Genomic DNA, 21692 nt, shown 5'->3' on the forward strand with positions numbered 1-21692 from the left:
GCATTTGTTCTTTTAGTTTAAGTTTGTTATTAGACAATAATTTATTGTGCCATTTTATACAAGGAGAAAAACGACTATTGTTGATTCATTAAAATCTTGTTAAAAATGGGATAGCATGCCGTTTCCTAATAAACTTTTAATACTTTCATAATTTCATGTACCTGCGTTTGTCCTGATAGTACACAATGACGAAATGCGAAAATATTAGAAAAGTTTTCAACATGTGTTCCGACATCGCCATAACACTTTCGTGTTTTACTGTTGACCAAATCTGAATAACCAGATACTTCCCAACTTTCCCCGTTCCCATCTCCTCACAACATACGTGCAAAATATATATCAGCTTATAGAACGCCTTAACTTTAGAACGAGGTAACACATTGATGTATTATTAGTCTATGAGGTAACACAATAACTGCACAATACCACAAATTAAATCTTGAGCTCTAACGTTTGTTTACAGTGTGACGATTAGTAATTTACTTAAAAACAAACATTAAATTATAAACGCCGCCTAGATTTAGTTGGCGAAAATTATTAAATAAACCTACAAGTTTTCTTCAAATCCAACATAATACGTAGTACACTTGGCGGCACGTTCCAGAGTGGAAGATACTCTCAGTATCGCCCTGGAAGACCACCATTCAGAATTGAAACGTTGCTTGAAATGGCTTTGGCCATGTTTGGTGACCAGATCTGAATAGCCAGGTACTTCCCCACTTTCCTCTTCCCAACTCCTTACCATCACCAGGGATGGTAAGGAGTTGGGGAAGTTGGTTTAGAGCTTATGGCAACACGAAATTTGCATAACTTTTTCTGTTCAGAAATCGCATTTCCATTCCATTTCTATTCAACTCAAAAAAAAATACGAGAAGTTCCCATACTGCGAACTCGGGCAAAGCCTTCTATCTGTTTAAAATAAAACAACGTTTTCGTTTTGAGCAATTTTTAAAAAGGCAAACTTCTTATCATTTACATCGATATGAAGTGCGATTTTTCTTCGAAATTGAATGAAGGAAATATATACAAATGGTCGGCTCACCACTTGTACTATGGACAAATTCATTTTTTCAGAATAACATTAGTTTAGGTTAGTAGTTCTGTGAAGAGTACCCATCGCGTCCAAAAGAGTACGCTTCTAATTTTCTCTTTTTTAATAAACCTAAAACAACATTTCCTCTGAAGACGTAAGCTTTGTAAGTACTTAAATACCTACCCACCAATTTAAACCATAAAACATTTTATTTCTTTCATATAAAGAATTATGCAATTTGAAAATGTTTTTTTTTTAATATTCTAAACTAGGCAGGTAGGTACCATAATATTGAAAAACTCGGTCAAAGTTAGCCACCTAGTCAAAGTTAGCCACCTAGTCAAAGTTAGCCACCTAGTCAAAGTTAGCGATCTAGTCAAAGTAAGGCTTGCTTGAATAATAAAGTTGATGCAGCAGATTTTCAAAGCCGGTAACTGAATGTATAAATAAATTTGCTGACAGATGAAATGCCAAACGGTCAAATTAATACAGTATTACTGTTATTATTTCATTGCTATTTTTATTATGTTACTACAATAATACGGGCATTCGCCTAGTTTGGTTTGAAATTTAAAAAATCGGAAATTTATTTTCTTCCGCTGCAATCTGCCTAGCGATATGCTACTGAAATTGTATAACCCCAGGCGCTAAAAAGCTCTACCCATATTTTTTTATAATTAGCGCAGACCCGATTTTATAATTGTTAAGTTAATGCAAAGAATACATCAAAACGAGGAAAATTGCTGCAGAATAATCAAGAAATAATATTCACGAAAATATATTTACAACAAACATTTGAATCCAACACTTTTTTTAGATTAACCCCATAGGAGGCCCAGAGGAGAATAATTTTCCTCGGGGGCTATGTCATTTTTGAGGATGCTGTGTGGAAGGTCTTTTTGAGGTAATTAGGAGAGGAAGTTAAACATTTTCGGTTAAAGTATCAGTTAAAATGGCCGCTTGTTATTTTTTTTACTTTTCTGCTGATTTAACACAATTCTCCTTCACCTCCTAGGGCCTGCTAACCCTAGAAAAAGTACATTTTACATAAGGCCTGTATGTCAGTAATTTTTAGTAATGGTATCACTAGGCTTATCTTGCCAGGACTCCTACCGGAGAGCAACTTAACGGACGTAAATATCTCTCGTAGCGAGCATAAAGAGCCACAACTGGTATAATATTGGCCCGCTATAACCAAAGAAATTAGGTAGGTACCTACTACAACAAATGAATCGGACATTTATTCACAGATTCGTGATTTATGGTTGAGATTTGAGATTAAACGCGAGAAATTATATTGATTTATTCAAAGCGAATAGAAGAATACACAACGCTCGGCAATTCCGCAATGACGTCACATTACCGACAGAGCTTGAAAAAGGAATATACAAATGTGTGTTTTACATTTTGAATAGCTATTTGGGATAATATAGGAGATGTGTCTCGCCGGGCGTGGGCGGCCACTTTTCTTTTCCGTTCCCATCCAATTATTACGTGTTCCTAGCCAGATCTACTACAGAACTTTGGCTACTCGAAAATCACATGTTTATACGTCATAGAAAAAACAAAACGAAGATTGGTCCCATCATACTATATGTTTTCATAATTATATCTTTTCGTGGGAATATAATTTATAACTAATAACTTACACCTAAGATTTATTACTAATAACTTGCAACTCAGATTTATAACTAGTAAATGACTTACAACTAAAACATATATCTGATAACTTATAACAGTTATTGACTTACAACTAAGACTAACTTGTAAGACTAAACAACTATGACTAACTTGTAAGACTAAAGTGACTTAAATGTTCTGTTTCACAGAATTTGAACAATTCGTCAAGTTCTGTTAGGGTTCTCTTCAAATTTTGGTATTGTATCATTATTGGCCAGTTGTTTCTCAAAACTGAACATGAATAGAACCTTCACAAAAGTTTGAAATTTATGAATTGTTCAAATTCTGTGAAACAACCCGTCATAAGCGTAATTATGAAAGTGGGAGAAATTCAAGCATTGTCAGGTTATTCCACTCACTATATTCTGATAAATAAAAATGTTAATGTTCTTTTGTTCAAAATCTTAAATCTTCGAAAGTCCTTTCAGAAAGAACACAATTTTACATTGGAATAGGCGTACGTTTTTATATACCTATATTATTTAGATGATATAATATATTTCATATGATATATTTTTATATACCCCAGTGACTATTAAAAACATGATTTTTTTTTAAAAACAACGCCATCTGTTGGACAAACATTATTTTTTGAAAAACAGCGCCAACTGCTGGAAGTAAAATCAACATGCGCCATTGTTTTTCTATCTGCACAGACAGACCAAGCCACAGTAGTAAAGTAGTAAAATATAAAATGGTACCGGAGAATGAAGATTTGAAATCAGATAATGAACTCCGGGGTGGGGGGCCCCCGCCAGGGGAAAAATATATATATTTATAATTTTTTTTTTAAATATTAACTTTGCACAGAAGACCCCGATGGGAAATAAGTTCCTAACGGCATAATATGTCGTCTGAAATGTTTGCCTGCGGCGCTTTTTCCGTGTCTTTGAGAAAGTTATAAGTCATATTCCACTCCCTTGACCCACACCACATACCTACCCCTTCGGGAACACTATGAAAAAAAAGTGCCTGCGGCGTTTGCCGTTTCTTTGTGAGAGTTGTAAGATATTGTAACATACGAATATACTCCAGTTGGGGATGTCATAGCTCCACAGCGCTCAGAGATAATTGAGGAATCGGGACTAATGTGCGGTGTTTTTTCTACGTCTATTAATTTGACCTTTCCAATGAAAAATAATATTTTGGGCCCCTTCACAACTTAATAACAGCCCTGTTCATAACCACGAGCAACGCCGGGTACACGTAAGCTTGTATGTAAATATGTGTAGTTTGTTCTGATTACCTCTTTGTTTTTTCCCTATAAGCTCTATAAAAAATTTCTCCTTCAATACCAAAAGACGTCTACCCATTTTAAGGTTCCACAGACCTTTTTTTAAAAAAAGTACAAACATTCCCTGGCTACGAATATATTTGAAAACCTCCTAAGGGTCGATATATCAGTTGCTCTTTATGTTCGCTAAGAAAGATATTTACGTCTGTCAAGTTGCTCTGTGGTAGGATACCTGGCTAGAAAAGCATAGTGATACCATTACTAGGATGACTGATACAGGACTTAGCTAGTAGAGGGTTGAACGCAGGACGTTGGACTTGTGTGGGAACTGTGAACACGATACACTAACGGCCGTTGTTCCCAAAATTTCGAACGATCAATCTCAGGGTCCGATCAGCCAAGTGATTTATTCAGTAACGTTCGATTCGCCTGTTTCCAAACATCTTTACTGTTGATTATCTTAAGTGGCCATGCCCACTTTCATAGACAATAAAATGACATCAAAGTTAAAACTTTCAATGCTAAATTAACATTGACGAATTAATTATTGTATTTATTATTAATGCATATATTTTTTAAAGTACTGTAATACGTAAACCGATATTTTATATTTAAGCGTATGAAATATGTTAAAAATAAAGTATTAGCTTGACTTTAATGCCACCGTGCCTTGGCCTCGCATATATGTTTCACTCTGTTGACACTTTTTATAAGTAGTCATTTACTGAGGCAAGCTTAATCCAGTAGTTTGGCTTCCTTAAATTGGTTGATCACTCAGTTGTCACTTTTCCGTTGGAAAGAGCATAGTTGTGCGTTTGAGTAGTGTTGAGCCAAAATTTCGGCTCAGCAGTTGATCAGTAGGATTGGGAAAAACGGCCGTAAGCCTCCTAGCCGCTTCTAGCCACTTCTAACATGTGACCCTTTATCTGCTAGTCTCCAATTATTACTTCGAAATTTATATTTCTACGTGTTCTCCCTTTTCCTATTTAAGTTTTACAATTTTTTGCAATGTCATTGAACTAACCATTGGATCGATTTGTGTCATATACACATTTACCACAATATTGAATTAATACCACTCCTCAAAATATTCATATATAACTGCTTATTGGAGCCAATGAATCCACCTAGATTTCGCTATTTTTCCCATATTTTTGGGTTCTATAAATATGGCATATTATGACAAGCGATCGCTCAGAGCATTTATGAAAAATGCCAAAAAATCACTCCAGTGGAAAAGTTATTAATTTGTTTGTGATCTAGAGCAGTGTTCCGCAAACTTTTTATGTTCAAGGTACACATATCAAATCAAGAAATTTTATAGGTACACCAAATAAAAAAGCAATATTTATTTATTACTAAAATCAATATACCTAATTTGAAAAGATGTATAGTGAGAAATGTGACCCTATTTAACTGAGCACGGGCGATCAAAATTTGGAGCAATCGTTGATAAGGCTGCACTCATCTAATCATTGATCGTCCTCAGGCATTCTCTTTTTTTCGTTTTAATAATAGTGGGAGTTGAAAATCCCAATTCGCATAAGTAGGTTGTGGCAAATGAAAATATATTTTCAACAGCACGCTTTGAAAGCAGTGGATAGTCATTTTTTTGTATGCAGCCAAAAATTTGCTAGCTCTACTTTGGAAATTTTTAAGTTTTAATGTCCGATCAGTTTTTAACTCCATGAATTCTTCCTGCTCGTTTATCGGTAAGTGTCCAAGGGAAATGTTATCCGAGAGTGGATTTCGTACCCAGTCCATAGGTTGTAGGTCACACTTGCGAAAATAATAGTTCATTTTTTCTGCTAACAGCTCTGAGTGTTTCACTATCAAAGCCTGCACTTAGTTTCTGAATCGGCAGCCATGACATTTGGAAACAATTCATTACTCCTATTGACAGCGTGGCTGATCCACAATACCAATTTTGTCCGAAGACGTTAAAATATAAGAATTCCCGCCTTGCATTTTTCTGTTGAGCTCATTTAAATGAGCGAATATGTCCGCCAGATATGCAAGTTTTACTTCCTATTCTTCTTTTTTAAACACAGAAGCAAAATTTGAACCCTGGGCCTTTAAAAACGTCTGGAACTCATTTTTTAGCTCGTAAATCCGAAATAGCACTCTTCCGCGAGAAAGCCATGGTACTTCTGTATGAACAGAAGTGACTGATGATCTGCTCCCATTTGCTTTCTTATTATCTTCACAACACCTTGATTTTTTTCCGCGGCACACCAACTGATCACCACGGTACACCAGTGGGCCGCGGCACACGCTTTGCGGAACACTGCTCTAGAGTTATCATTTCTTTTTTTTCCTTGTCACATCATAATTTTTTTTTAATTGTTTGCTAGAAACTTTTAAAAAAAGTCCACAATGTATTTTGCCAGAGAGGATTACTGGCAGAAAACACTGTAAAATTTAGTTGTAATATGGATAATTAGTTTTTTACAACTTTGCTTTTCTCTGGGTAGCACTAAATCCTGGCCATGTTTAGAAATATCTACTTGATCTACAATATCTATCTAACATTAATTGACGTTTCTATATTGAGAATAATGATAATTATTATTTGATTTTAATTTCACTCATGTAGAATTGTAAAACAATTCTCCGAAAAGCTTTTTCTATTTGAGCACAGTTTGCAGATCTTTGGGTACCTAATAATATTTGTGAAACAAATGTGTTTTGTAGCTATAAATATCAATCATTTCCTTAATTAAGCGCTTCAAAATTGTTTAGAATAATACGTAGGTACCTAAATATACATATAGTATGATATATTTAGAGTGGAAGATACTCTCAGTATCGCTTTGGTTAAATACCACCAATCAGAATTGAAATGTTGTTTGAAATGGCTTTAAACGTGTTTGGTGACCACATCTGAACGAACAGTCAGGTACTTCCCACCTCCTTTCCCTCCCTACTACCTTCAGCCTCACAATATACCTTAATTAAGGATGACATAGTCGCACTGGTGACTTTTCTGTTACTTGAGTGCTAATATTACAAAAATGGCATTTCTGATTTTTCCTTAGCTGAAGACGATTTCTTATTTTTTTTTCGAAAAATCGATTTTTTTGTATGAAGATTTTCAGGAAATCCGCGAGGCACACGACTGAACTGAAATTTCTTGAAAATCTTTGTACAAAAAAAAATATTTCGAATACAAATAAAAAATCGTTTTCAGCTACAATAACATCAGAAACTCCGTTTGTTTATAATATTAGCACTCTAGTACACCCAAAAGTGACGAGCCGCCACTGGATGAAGGAGGACTAGAAGTAGGTACCTAATACCTACCCATTAGTGCTAAAATTAAACTTATTTCCCCTTACGTAAGGTCGGAATAGTGAAAAACTTGATTTGTTACCAAGGCACGGCGTAGGTGTGCTTAAAACGGCCTAAAACCAGACTTAATTCCTGCTAAACTATACCAACACTAAACCGGTGCGTAAGAATCGAATAAGTAAGAAATATATAAAAACTGCACCTAGCAAAAATACCTTCACAGCTGCTTTGATTGTTTGAATAATTTATTGAATTAAAAAATTAATCCTCATAAATAAAAATGTCTAGCAGCCCTGGTTCAGAATCCCCGCCAAGAACATTTTTAGAGTGTCTGTCGGCCTTTGAATAAGTCCCGGCAAAACTATTTGTTACAATAGACTTAATTTATATCTACTACTCTACCAAAATAACCAAACGTAATTCGTAAGGCGATTTAAAAAAAAACTACGCGAAACAAGAGCTTTGTTCCTCAAATCACCATCTTTATTACCATTAAGCCATGATTAGGCCTTTGACAGACCACGCTTAAGCACGCTATATTTTCGTGGCTTGGCCTATTTCAGCGTATCGCTCGCCATGCATTCTCATTGGTAGTGTATGGCGAGCGATATGCTGAAATAAACCAAGCCATGAAGCGTTTAGCGTAATGTGTCGCCTACCAATTCACATGATTTTTTATTAAATAAAACGGAACCAATTTTTATCTGTCATATTTTAATGCGAGATCACAAAATAAATTGAGCCACAATCTTTTTTTCTTTTAAATGTTATGTATATGGGTAAGAAGTTGCTAGAAACGTTATCATAATGAACACACTCGTTTTCATAATGTATAAATATCTTATTTTATAACAGAAGCTGAAAATAGGCTCTTATATGTCTATCTTTGCATCGGAAATGAACTACTAAGAGTATTTTTAACCAAAACAAAAGCTCACTTGAAAAGTCTCAAGTTGAAGAAACATGGGAACCACAAAATTCCTACTAGGTATGACATAATGATTATTGTGCAATAAATCATCACGTTTATCTCACTTTGTCGCAAAATCGTGATAATGTGGTGCAAAAGAAGGTTTCGAGTATATGTTTATCCTAATTATGGCAACACTTTTTTTATTGATATCCCCAATACTAGGGCAAAGCACCCCTGCTAGGACTAGGGGTGAACATTGGGGGGAATGTACGCTGCTTGCGTATTGACAAGGTATGACAGGTGACGTAAATGTAAGCCACTGCATACGTAAATATTCGCACGCATGCAAAAGATCTTATTTCTAAATAATTTGACAATCGTATCACCTTGCTTGCGGACTGGCATTCCTATATGTATTGACGATTTCCCGGATTATTTTCACCTTTTCACTAAAATCATAAAATAAAACTACACATTCGCTGGCACAGAACGCGCTAGGCGTTCGCACTTATTTAAACGTTTAGGTGATTGTCATTATTTTTGTGTTTTAAATTAATATTTACAGAGACACTAAAAATAATAGTAACCGATAAAGCCCGAACTGTAACGTCGCGAGCAACGAAATACACTTCGCGCACGAGCAGAACCAACCACGAATCAGAGCACACTGGGGCATATGGCTTGAGCAGGGCGAGCCTGAGTCGAGGGAGCTGGCAAGTAAAACAAGCCACCGAATAACAAAACCACCATCGAGTAAAAGCTCCCTTATCGATCCTGCTTCTCCGCCGTCTTTTTTAACGAAGAGCTATTCACTATCTGGAATATTCGCCACTGGTAAAACCAACGGGGCCTGACGGGATTGGTCGATCGCCAAAATCGAGACGGGGTTGTTCAGAGAAAGAAAACTTATTAAAAATGTATGCAACGCGCTTTGGGAAATAATGTTGTATTTTTATTTGTTATTTTATCCGAAAACCTTCATTACTTAGAATGAGTGATTACTTGGAATTGCGGAAAAGTATACTCAAGGGTAAAACACTTTTACTGAAACAAATTTTTGATACTTTCCTTGATTATGTTTAAATCGAGAACAATAAAAATGATTTCTTATTATGAATTGAACTCTTTTTGACTGAATGCACTATGAGGTAATTATTTGCATTTGTATCAAATGTGCACATACAGACCCGAGCAAAGCTATTTAATTTTAATATCACCACATTCAGAAGAGAATATATCTCTAAAATGTGAACATTGAATTCTTGAATTTCGAATATCCCGCCCATTTTTTCTTAGTTTTCACAATATTTTAGCAACGGCAACACCAGACTATTGCGCGGCAAAGTTATTTTTGACAAGAAACAACACGAGAACTCGCACCAACTGACACTTTGTTAGCCGGCTTGAATGTCACGTCGGTCTGCAAAGTGCTTAGTGTAGTTTTTTTTACACTGTCAATACGAGAAGCGAGCATTATCGTGTTTTTATTAGATGCCTGTATAGTGCCCTTTTAAAATGGCTAATATCAAACAGCTCCTTATAAGTGGTATTCGTAGTTTTGGCCCCGACGAAAATGATAAACAGTTGATTGTGTTCAAAAGACCGCTGACATTGATCTTGGGTGAAAATGGTTGTGGTAAAACCACCATAATAGAATCATTGAAGTATGCATTATGCGGTGAACTGCCACCAAATTGCAATAAAGGTCAGAGCTTTGTCCACGATCCCAAGGTGAACAAAAGTCGTGAAGTTTTGGGACAGATTCGCCTTCAGGTAAAACTAGACTCTTTCATAATATTCTACATAACATTATGCGTATAAATTTGATATCAACATTGATTACTTCTGGTACAGGCAAATTATTACAAAGAGCGCACGTTTGAATGTTTTTGAGTACACCGATTGTGGTTTGAATTAATTTTCATACACCCGCCCGCAGTCAGTCCCCTTGCTGTATTCCTATGATACAGTACACCACTACACAAGCAAGAATCTCTTTTAAATGATTCTACTGAACATGTCAAATAAATTATTGATTGTAAACTAGATCTGCCTACATTACTTAAAAAAATAAACTATATGATGCTGTGAAAATGCAATTTCCATGCATTTAAATAACAGCCATCTCACTAACTGTCTTTTAATGCGTGTCAATATTCATACATTTTAAACTACTGTTATTTTTTAACGTCTACCAATGATTTTGATTTTAGGTCTACTTCATATCTCTAAATTGTTATATGAATCACCTCCAAAAAGTTTGTTATTTTCGTTCTTAATTACAAAATTTGTATCATATTAGTGGCTTAGATGTATTTTTCATTTCAATCAACAATGTCAGTATTTGGTTAGCAAAAATCAAATAGTAAAGCAAGGAACTGCTTCATAACCCTATCAAACGTTTCCACTTGGGTTTCCACTTTTTCTGATTAATAATAATGATGTTGGGTGTTGGTTATTCCAGTTTGTGAGCCCAGATGATGTCCGCTATCTGATAGTGAGATCCATGCAGGCGCAGATCAAGCAGAAGACCATGCAGTTTAAGTCCATCGACTCAACCATACAGATTATTGATGACCCAACCAAACCCATTGAGATCAGTGGACGCTGCGGGCAAACAGATGCAACCATTGCTAGTATTTTAGGTAATATTCATCAATTGTCTAAATTTACATTGCGCAAAATTCCCTACTGTTAGACATCCTCAATTTTGTGAGGGAATGTTGTGAAGCTGGTTTGGAAGTACCTAACAATTCAGACCGCCGTGAGTCGATTCAAGATCCTTGACTACGGATCCAGAGGTCATCTGTTTGAATGCCAGAGAGCGCAAATAAACTTTATTTAATTAATTTCTATTATTTCACAATTAAATAATACACATAATATATTTGTGACACAAATCCTTGTGAAAGACCTCCATTCAGAATAGAAACGTTGCTTGAAATGGGTTTAACCATTTTTGGTGACCAGTGTGGGCCAGGTAATAATCCATCTATTTTCAAAAATTCCATCATTTCATCCGCATCTGTGATGGGCGTGGCGCGCGACGATAGATGCGTAAATTCTACAAACCGGGCGTCTCGAATCTCATTCTTGCAACAGATGGTAGGTACCTGAAATAAACTGCTATTTAATAACTCAATTCGTCTATAAACTACTCAAATCGTCTCGAAACGACTAAAAATGCCTCAAAATTACTCAAATCGACCCTAATAATTCAAAACACGCCAGATTAATGGACATCACGCTGTAATAGAGCTGTAATAGACCCTAGCGCAGTATGAGACAGGGAGTGAAATTCAAATGATTTGAATTGTGATGTATTTTTTAAATTGTACACTATTAAGCGCACTTGAAGTGAAATGACACTAAACTGCGCTATATAAATGCCATGTTATTATTATTATTACCCACTGTATAAATAATTATCTCACAGCTAATTTTTTAAACATAGTCTAAAAGAAAAGTGGAAAGATATCCTCATAATTTAGACGGCCGGCATAGTCCAGTGGTAACGCATTGGACTGCCATTCCGAAGGTCGCGGGTTCGAACCCGGCGTGCGCAAATAAATTTTATTTGATTAATTTGTATTATTTCACAATTAATTAATTAAAATAATATTTAGTATATTTGCGGCACGTTCCAGAGTGGAAGATACTACCAGTATCGCCCTGGTGTAAGACCACCATTCAGAATTGAAACGTTGCTCCAAATGGCTTTAGCCGTGTTTGGTGACTAGATCTGAATAGCCAGGTACTTCCCCACCTTCCTCTTTCCCTTCCCCACTTACCTTCAGCCTCACAACATCCCCCAATTGGGGATGCCATAGTCTCACTGGCTCCAGACGGGAGCAGTTGGGACTCTTGTGAGGTATTCACTATAAAAAAAATAAATAAAAAAAAGACGTGAAACGTTTTTAGAAATTTCGTGTGTTTTCAAGTTTTGAAAAGGGGTGACAAATTTTTACTAGTGCCAGGCGCTGTTTGGCTTAAGGCCGGGTCTAATTATATCGAATAGTAATAATATTACATACACAGAGACACCATAACTAATTTTATTGAATTATGTAAAAATCAAATAAAAAATAAAAATAAAAATCCCAACTGTTGAGTGGGCATAGCGCTTGGGTCTCACCCGAGCGTCGCGTGTTCGATTCCTCGGCTGGCTAAGTCCTCCATCACAACACAAGCAACATTTTCGGCTTTCTGTGGTGGTAGTAGGAGATTTTCAAACATTGTTGGGTTATTCGTAACCTGGGAATGTTTGTCTTTCTTTTAAAAAAAAAAAAAAAAAATGTAGGTACGACTATTTGAACACGTGTGTATAATATTAGTATTACCAGTGCCTCGCGCCGTTTGTTTCAAGGCCGGGTCTAGTTATATCGAATAGTAATATTATTACATACACAGAGACACCATAACTAATTTTATTGAATTATGTAGGTACGACTATTTGAACACGTGTGTATAATATTAGTATTACCAGTGCCAGGCGCCGTTTGTTTTAAAGCCGGTTCTAGTTATATCGAATAGTAATAATATTACATACACAGAGACACCATAACTAATTTTATTGAATTATGTAAAAATCAAATAAAAAATAAAAATAAAAATCCCAACTGTTGAGTGGGCATAGCGCTTGGGTCTCACCCGAGCGTCGCGTGTTCGATTCCTCGGCTGGCTAAGTCCTCCATCACAACACAAGCAACATTTTCGGCTTTCTGTGGTGGTAGTAGGAGATTTTCAAACATTGTTGGGTTATTCGTAACCTGGGAATGTTTGTCTTTCTTTTAAAAAAAAAAAAAAAAAAAAAATGTAGGTACGACTATTTGAACACGTGTGTATAATATTAGTATTACCAGTGCCTCGCGCCGTTTGTTTCAAGGCCGGGTCTAGTTATATCGAATAGTAATATTATTACATACACAGAGACACCATAACTAATTTTATTGAATTATGTAGGTACGACTATTTGAACATGTGTGTATAATATTAGTATTACCAGTGCCAGGCGCCGTTTGTTTCAAGGCCGGGTCTAGTTATATCGAATAGTAATAATATTGCATACACAGAGACACCATAACTAATTTTATTGAATTATGTAGGTACGACTATTTGAACATGTGTGTATAATATTAGTATTACCAGTGCCAGTCGCCGTTTGTTTCAAGGCCGGTTCTAGTTATATCGAATAGTAAAAATATTACATACACAGAGACACCATAACTAATTTTATTGAATTATGTAGGTACAACTATTTGAACACATGTGTGTCTTGGTATTCCAGGGGTCTCCAAGGCCATCCTGAACAATGTGATATTCTGTCACCAGGAGGACTCCAACTGGCCACTGGAGGAAGGGAAGAAGCTGAAGGAACGCTTCGACGCCATCTTCGACGCCACTAAGTACAACAAGTGCTTCGAGAGCATCCGGAAGATGACCAAACAGTACAAGCAGGACATCATCAATTTAGGTTTGCCCAAACTCAAATACATGCATTACATTCATCTACAGTGAAACCCGATGTAAATGAAATGTACAGTGAAACCCGATGTAGTTTGTTTCATATTTTTCAATTGCTTAGTAAAACAATGTTTTTTCATATCAACTACGGCTTGACAAGGTTAACTTTGCAATCGGTGGCATTGCTAGTGTAGATTTGACATGATTTGGACATGAAGATATCATTAGATGTTTTAGCTCCTCCTTTGATCGCCCGCAAAGTTATCTGCGTCAAACTGTAGAGAAATTAAAAATGGTTTTACCATCCAAAAAATTAACTGTTCGTATACAGAAAATTACTAACAAAATAAATTCTTTAATCACAATATTTTTTTTTGTAATCTTTCAGAGTCGACTGTCAGTTACGCATTGGAAAGAAGACAAGATTATGACGCTAAGAAAGTAAAGATTGTAGGTGAGGAAGAGAAGATCAGGGATGCAGTAGCCACACAGGAAGAACTGGTGCAGAGGCTGGTCCCTCTGCGACAGAGACTGTCTGAAATAGATGAAATTGAGAAGAACATCATGACTTTCATTTCTAAGAAAGAACTCGCCAAAGCAAGGTAGTACAAAAGCTTCTGTTCAAATCAACATCAGCAACCATTTGAATTGAATCATTTCTGAATAATTTCAATGTATTATAATCAAAAATACAAATTTCTGTTGTGTGTCTCCCCTGTGTAATCGTAGAATATAGAATAGCACAAGAAGCGCCTTGTGGAGATTCGTGATCCAAATATAAGCCCAATTTGGCCTTACAAAACTGTATTTCCCCATGATTACGAAATCCAAATGTGTAGGTGATACACAATTTTAGGCAAGAGAGATAGACCATTTTTTTTATTATTTTTTTTATTGTTGATACATTTTTTTTTACAATATTTCATATTTCAATTCAGTAATGTTGGCCTCACTGGGTTGTTTACCCGTGCTGAGGCCCCCATTTTATAATTTAAGAATTTATACATTTAAAAAAAAAAGAAAAACAACATTAAAATAAAGATAAATTTAAAATAAAAATAAAGATTAAAAATTAAAATATAATTATAACACTAAAAGAAAAATATCAAAAGAGAATGTAAATCGGCATTTATAATGATATATGTGTTTGTGCGTGTTGCGTGTTTTATATATATTTTTGTGTTGCGTGTATATGTTTTATTCTTTATTGTTATAGAATTTTGGTAATATTGTCTTTTTGTTCTTTAATCCATTTTTTTATTTTGTGTTTGAATTTATTTTTATTTTCCTCAATTTTTGTTTCAAGTGGAAGACTGTTGAATGCTTTAATAGCGTGGTATTTATGGTGTCTTTGTCCAAAGGTAGTGTTTACCGTCGGAGTTTTTATGTTTTCTTTGTACGCTTGTCTGACCGGTCTATTAGTGATATTTTGTGTTTGTTGGGGTTTGTTTTTTTGGTCGAAAATGTAGTTTAGTATTGTTTTGGAAAATGAAATGGTCTAGAACCAAAGGTCTAGTTTTCTACTTTATTCTATCGGCCTTACCAATAATGGTGGTGTAAATTTTATATAATTGATAAACAACAGTGGATGTGAAAACCTCACTAATAAACTAAAATTGTCTAAATTGATATTTAACAGCCATAAAAGTTAAACACATTGCACATACGTCAGAAGAGGGTAGTTTATTCATTGTATACTGAAGTCAACCGCGCTAACAACTGAGCCAAATCCCGATTAGGTAAGACCGTCATTTATTTTGCATATTAACTACAGTAATGCCATCCAATTTCAGAGAAATTAGTATATATCCACGTATACGACGACGCTCTAGGTTGCGTCACCGTGATGGGGCAGAGAAAGGAGTTCGATCCTCTCTCTGTTCTAGGGAGACTTGTAATGCCCCAACCAACACACGGAGTAAATAACGCAAGATTTCTGCACTTACCAGGTTTGATGATTCTTCAGTATACTTGTATGTTGAAAATCAAATTGGGGCCCACACTGTTCGATACTGATTAATCACAAGTCACTTTACAAACATGAATTAATGCACACACAATCTGCATTCCCTTGTTGCAAATAATTATGTTTAACGGCGATATCTCTCGGTGACGGAAGTTGATCGATAACTTGGTGCATTTAACTGCATTCTGTTGCACAAAAATCAAGCGTAAATTCAACATTTAATATTTAAATTCTGCTCTATGGTTGGCGGAAGCATCATGAAACTATTAATGTGCCATAACTACAAAAATGACAAACTTCGTGACGGAACACCGCATGTGTATGCGTGATTGCCATCAAAAGTTTATAGAATGCATTGTCATCGACAACAAGTCCATCTGCCGAGTTTCAGCCCGATCGGATGTCGGGAAGTGGGTTAATTTCCACTTCCAAGATTCCACTTCATTCATACATTCATTCAAGTAAACCAAATTTAAATTCAAATAGATTATTTGAAAATTATTTGTAATACGATTTTTTATTGTTATTTATACCTTTACGAAGAGATTGATGTACAATATTCACATATAAACATTGGGTAGCTCTACCTTTCCTGTTGTTGAAATAAGATCTGTGTAAAAGGTAGAATTACCCTTCCCGCCGTTAAGCAACAGTCGGTCGAATAGGTAGAACTACCTTTCCCCGTTTCTACCTTAAGGCGATGCACTACGTCGTGTAATATATTGAATCGAGCCGCTATCAATAACACACCTTACGTAGATGGCGATAAGGCTTAAATTCCTGCTTCACCTGTTTTGATTTATGCAAGAAAAAAGCATGGCCAAAAAGTGCCTTTTATTTTATTTTATGGATGTTCAGGCACAAATATTTAAATGTTTTTCGATCGTTTTATAAATAACTTTGCCACACTATACAATAAAACCATAACCGAAAATGGGTTCGTAAGTAGGAGATTTTGAACTTTAAAGCAGTTTTCATAGGCCTATACATTATTTTTTTCTGGGCTTATAAAAAGACTTATCTAAAAAATACTCTATTATTTCAAAGGCCAGGATGTATTCTACTCGCAGTATTTAATTAAAGCATCTGAAACATTTCTAGGCGACCAAATTTTCAAACCAAAAACACACGATTTTAAATTACTACGTAGTGCATCGCCAATCGCTTGTGTGAATTTGAAAAGATTCTTTTTAATTTGATCATTTCAACCGTTATCGGTTCCAATTAAAAAAAGTTCATGCTCACACGGACGGATGAACTCACAAAGGAAATTACATAACATTATTTTGTAGAATAATTACTGGTTGTTGAAAGGCTATTATTGTTGTGTTGGTAACTTTTGAATCAATGGTTAAACTTATCCTTTCTAGGCTGGAAAATATAATACGGCAACAGCGAGAACTGAAGCAGACCATCAAAACATTCTACATCGGCACTGATGAAGATCTGAAAACTGAAATAGGTCAGTATCATTCATATCACCGAATAATTATAGTCTTATGTGTACATACATACATCATCAGCTCTAGAACCCTTGGAGAGTCTTGGTCTTTCGCATGCCTAAAGCTGAGGTGTTTGCGAGCACACCATCCAGCCACGTGGATTAGACCTCCCTGAACTTCTTTATCCTGCAAGTTTATTAACCCCTAAAGCCTCTGGCATTTTTCATGTGCTTCTCTTAAGTAAACTGTCAGAATGCAGATTGCATAGAAAATATTTTCGCATTGCTTTGGATTTCAGATAATTTCGTTGTTTTTAATGTATTTCAAGATAAAATACTGTTTTTAAAAGCATATTCTCTTAGAGCTCTTTAGATTTTAGTATAACAAGTCGACATATTAAAAATATTCATATTTTGAATGCAAACATAGTTTCAACCTAAAGGGGGTCATAAAATTCAATAATATTTGGCTAATTTATATAGCGCCGTTTTCGTGAGAAATCACCTCAAGGGTCATGTCAATGAAAAAAAAAATTAGGGTGCATGAGATGTAAATAGGGGTCCACGAGAGAAACATAAAAATTCTGCACATGGTCTACGGGACAAAAAAATTTGGGGACCCCTGGTGTAAACTGTAATTACGACTTTATGCAAAACTAAAAACTTATTTAATTAAACCAGAGTTTTTCATTTTATATAAAAAAAATTATTAAAAAATTAGCAAACCTAAAATTCAAATTAGGGACAGTTCTACAAACATTTGGTTTAACTCATTGATTATTTGCAAATTTTTATTTTTTGACGGCCGGCATAGTCCAGTGGTAACGCATTGGACTGACATTCCGAAGGTCGCGGGTTCGAACCCGGCGTGCGCAAATAAATTTTATTTGATTAATTTGTGTTATTTCACAATTAATTAATAATAATTAATAATATATAGTATATTTGCGGCACGTTCCAGAGTGGAAGATACTACCAGTATCGCCCTGGTGTAAGACCACCATTCAGAATTGAAACGTTGCTCCAAATGGCTTTAGCCGTGTTTAGTGACTAGATCTGAATAGCCAGGTACTTTCCCACCTTCCTCTTTCCCTTCCCCACTTACCTTCAGCCTCACAACATCCCCCAATTGGGGATGCCATAGTCTCACTGGCTCCAGACGGGAGCAGTTGGGACTCTTGTGAGGTATTCACTATAAAAAATAAAAAAAAACATTGAAATGAAAGATAAATTCAGTGGTTATGAATTTTTGAATTAATTTATCCCACGTTAATTAACTGAAAATTACTTGTATGAATATTGCAGATACATTTGTGAGCAACCTGCGTGACAAAGAGAACCAGATCGAAGACTCCATGAGGAAGCTGAATTCTCTGAAGAACCAAGACGCCGAGACTGCCAAGAAGATTTCTTCCTTAGAGATCAAGAAGAGCGAACTCTTCACACTGGAAGGGCAGCATCAGGAGAAGATTTCCTCCAGGAATAATCAGGTGTTGAGGGCTGCTGAATTTGCAGGTAAAATATATGTATTAATATTTTATAAATGGCATTAACCGTGTAAACCAGATCTGAATAGCCAATTGCTTCACAGCATTCCTCTTCCCGTCTAGTTTTTAACATTCTTCCTTGTGGTTTTTACAAAATTTCACACTGTAACAATCGCACTTTAAAGCTTACTAGCTGTACCCTGCCGTGCGTTGCTGTGGCTCTGTCTATTTGTGCAGATAGAGAAACAATAGCGCGTGTTGCTTTTACATCCAACAGATGACGCTATTTTTTCAAAAAAGCATGTTTGTCGTACAGATGGCGCTGTTTTTACTACATTTACATTTTTATTTATATACGTAGCTGAAGGAACAGTCTGCTTACGCCGAGCAGTGAAATCATACTGGCCTGGTAAGCCACGCCCAATTGTGCCCTGTTGAGTTTGTTTGATGTGTTGTGCCCATTTCCCCAGTGCCATCTCCTCTCCCTCCCTTCCTCCGTGGTAGAGACCTTTGTTCTGGTGCAAGTAGAGTTTGCAGACTTCAAAAACCCTTTACTTTGTTAGGTTTTGAACCTGCAAGGTAAGGGAGACCATAGCCAAAGCTCTTACCGATTTGTCCAAAGAGATCATCCCTTAGTCACTACATTTTCATATTCAACGTGAAGCAACCCCAAAGTCAATTATTGCGTGCATCATTTTACCATAGAGACAAAGATGTTACAGAATAGTGAATTGAATTAATCTTCTCTTCTGTACTAGAATTAGAGATCTCTGGTGACATAGAAGATGAAGATGAAGCAGGGAGGGTGATGGACCGCATCGAGAAGAAGAGAAAAACCCTCACCAAAGAGCTCAAAGACTTCCGTGAGAAGTGTGAAGCAGATGTGAAAGATCTACAGAAGAACGTCGACAGTTGCAGAGATGCCTCCGTAAGTACACTTTGCTTAAGCACAACTAACATTGCATAGTAAAATTCCGATACTAGCCCAGATGTATTTATTAGAAAAGCTGCTAAATTAATCATTTGATTATTGGTAAAAAAATTTAATATTTTTTATGACTTGTAAACTTCTATTTCACTTTCTAAAAGGCGCGGCACAAACAAAAAATAATTTGCAGAAAACAAGAGACCCAGGATTTGGCCAAGAAGGTGGACAAGCTGAAGAGCGAGATTAACATAGCCAACCAATCCAAGAGCAAACTGGACAAAATTCAAGCTGATCTGGCTGTGGCTGAACGGTTCGTTGAGATTACCATAAATATTTTATAATGTATTTATTTATTTCTTATGGGTAAAAGAATTCATAATCTGCTCTTACACAGATGGCACTAATTTAATGCTTTTAGGAAAAAAACACTTCTTGCAAGTTATGCCTTAAAATATTAAGATCAATTGTTCGTTTGCGACCGTACACGCGGAATATGTAAATAATAGGCATACAAATACAATATTGAATTGAATCACCCATACAATAATGTATGCCTTTCTTGATAGAGCTAAGTTTTTATATAGATAAAACTATTTATTCATATTGAGAATGTTCGGGTGCAAACAAACAACTCATCTTAATATTTTAAGGCACAACTAGCAAAATGTGTTTTTTTCCTAAAATCTTTAAATTAGCCCCATCTATGAAAGAGCAGATTATGAATTATTTTAAGTATATGTACTCTTAAACTTTTTATTTGGTCTGTTTGTATAATTCATCCAACACATTTTTTAAATATTATTCCTGTTCTTTTTCCAGAAACTTGGAAAGCATTTCTGGCGAATGTGATGTATCAGCTCTGCAGGATTCCATCAACACTGATGATGCTATTATAACTCAGTTTGAGAAGGATCTGGAGGAACTGAACCAAATGGTAAACATATTTGACTATAAGTAATAAGTTCAATTGGATTTGCAATCCTCCCCTACTAAATTTAACTTGCATTTCTCACCTTTCATTAGTGGGGTCATTAGACACACAATGCCTATCTTGATTCTGGTACAAATCAACCTATTTGTGCCAGAGTCTTGGGACGTTGCCACAATTTGTTGTATCAGAATTCAACCATGGCAAGAGCAACCCTCTATCTAAATACGGATAGATAACAGATTTAATATATTTTTTGAAACCTACTGTAATTTTATAAGATTTTTGGCACTACGTATTAACCAATTAGGCAATGTTATGTAACCTGTAATGTTGTAATACATGGATAAAATAAATAAAAGATAATACTCGTGTTGTGTACTCTCGTCGCGCACAGTTCGTCCATGTCATTACTGAAATCACAAGACCCTCATCTCCACCAATCATTAGTGAATTCTCGAAACTTCAAAACTAGGATGTTTCATCACTACAACCAAACAGTTGTTATAGCTGTCGTTTTTATATCTTATCATTCTTTGTTGACTGTATTGTTCTTAGTATTGATCTAAAACACATGAAATATCTGACAAAAGTGACGCCATGTCTAAACATCCTCTCCCAGCTGATTGCAGGAGACTGGCATTGCCCACAAATTTATAAAATGTCATCAATGTGTGCCTATGTACAAACCTTCCTGAAGATTTCTGGCGGTAGTCACCAAGATACCTGAATCGTCTAGTATCAGATACTTGTATATCCATATGGAAGATGGGCCTAAATGATCATTAAAAGTAATGTTGAAACTATAACTCTTGATTAGAATGATGTTGTAAAAATTTTGAAAGCTGGAGAAATCTATGTCAAAGATGTTTTATGCATAGAGCCACAAATAGATGAGCTACTGCATACTAATATCTTGTCGAAACTTGTTCCACTATTGGAACGCGATAAGCGGTGCGCGTAGACAGGAATCGGTAGATTTAGTTCGAGAGTTGGAGGTCAGTTGGAGGTAAAAAATTGGAATTTTGTTTTTTGCTTCATGTCTCATCTAAATATAATACATCAATGGTTTTGTGTGATTTTGGCAATATTGATGGCTGGAAGAATCAGAAACCTGGAGAGGTATGTTGTGTAAGCAGGAGACATTAAAAAGACTAAATAAAAATAAATAAAAAATAAATTGTCAAACACCCATTAACAATCCTGGTGAACTTTATTAAAGAAACTGCTCTACTATCAGGGGAATGATGTGAAACATGGCAGCACAATGGGTGCTAGAATGTCAACTATGCAGACTGTATCTGAATCAATAATATCTAATATTTTGG

At 35.7% G+C, this 21692-nt stretch overlaps 2 protein-coding genes across 11 annotated transcripts in view; one reads left to right on the top strand and one right to left on the bottom strand.

Annotated features, from left to right (window-relative positions):
• dlg1 (MAGUK family member discs large 1) overlaps positions 1–8808 on the bottom strand; it is a 181972-nt gene extending 173164 nt beyond the window's left edge. For 9 of the 10 annotated variants that reach the window (XM_089635670.1, XM_089635674.1, XM_089635688.1 and 6 more), the window contains exon 1: positions 8538–8808. In XM_089635670.1, the coding sequence (XP_089491796.1) occupies positions 8538–8556 (19 nt within the window). In that variant the 5' untranslated portion in view covers positions 8557–8808. The remainder of the gene's footprint in view (positions 1–8537) is intronic. The other variant, XM_089635671.1, reaches the window with a different exon arrangement.
• Positions 8809–9540: 732 nt separating this feature from the next.
• Positions 9541–21692, top strand: part of rad50 (DNA repair protein rad50) — a 34324-nt gene continuing 22172 nt past the window's right edge. Inside the window, exons 1-9 of the mRNA XM_089635689.1 lie at positions 9541–9924; positions 10616–10796; positions 13439–13624; positions 14003–14216; positions 16951–17042; positions 18327–18536; positions 19267–19436; positions 19598–19746; positions 20256–20370. Coding sequence (XP_089491815.1) covers positions 9667–9924; positions 10616–10796; positions 13439–13624; positions 14003–14216; positions 16951–17042; positions 18327–18536; positions 19267–19436; positions 19598–19746; positions 20256–20370 — 1575 coding nt within the window. The 5' untranslated portion in view covers positions 9541–9666. The remainder of the gene's footprint in view (positions 9925–10615; positions 10797–13438; positions 13625–14002; positions 14217–16950; positions 17043–18326; positions 18537–19266; positions 19437–19597; positions 19747–20255; positions 20371–21692) is intronic.

This window comes from Hesperophylax consimilis, chromosome 9 (genome assembly GCF_061612785.1).
Source record: "Hesperophylax consimilis isolate HC1 chromosome 9, BYU_Hcon_1.0, whole genome shotgun sequence".
Lineage (NCBI taxonomy): Eukaryota > Metazoa > Arthropoda > Insecta > Trichoptera > Limnephilidae > Hesperophylax > Hesperophylax consimilis.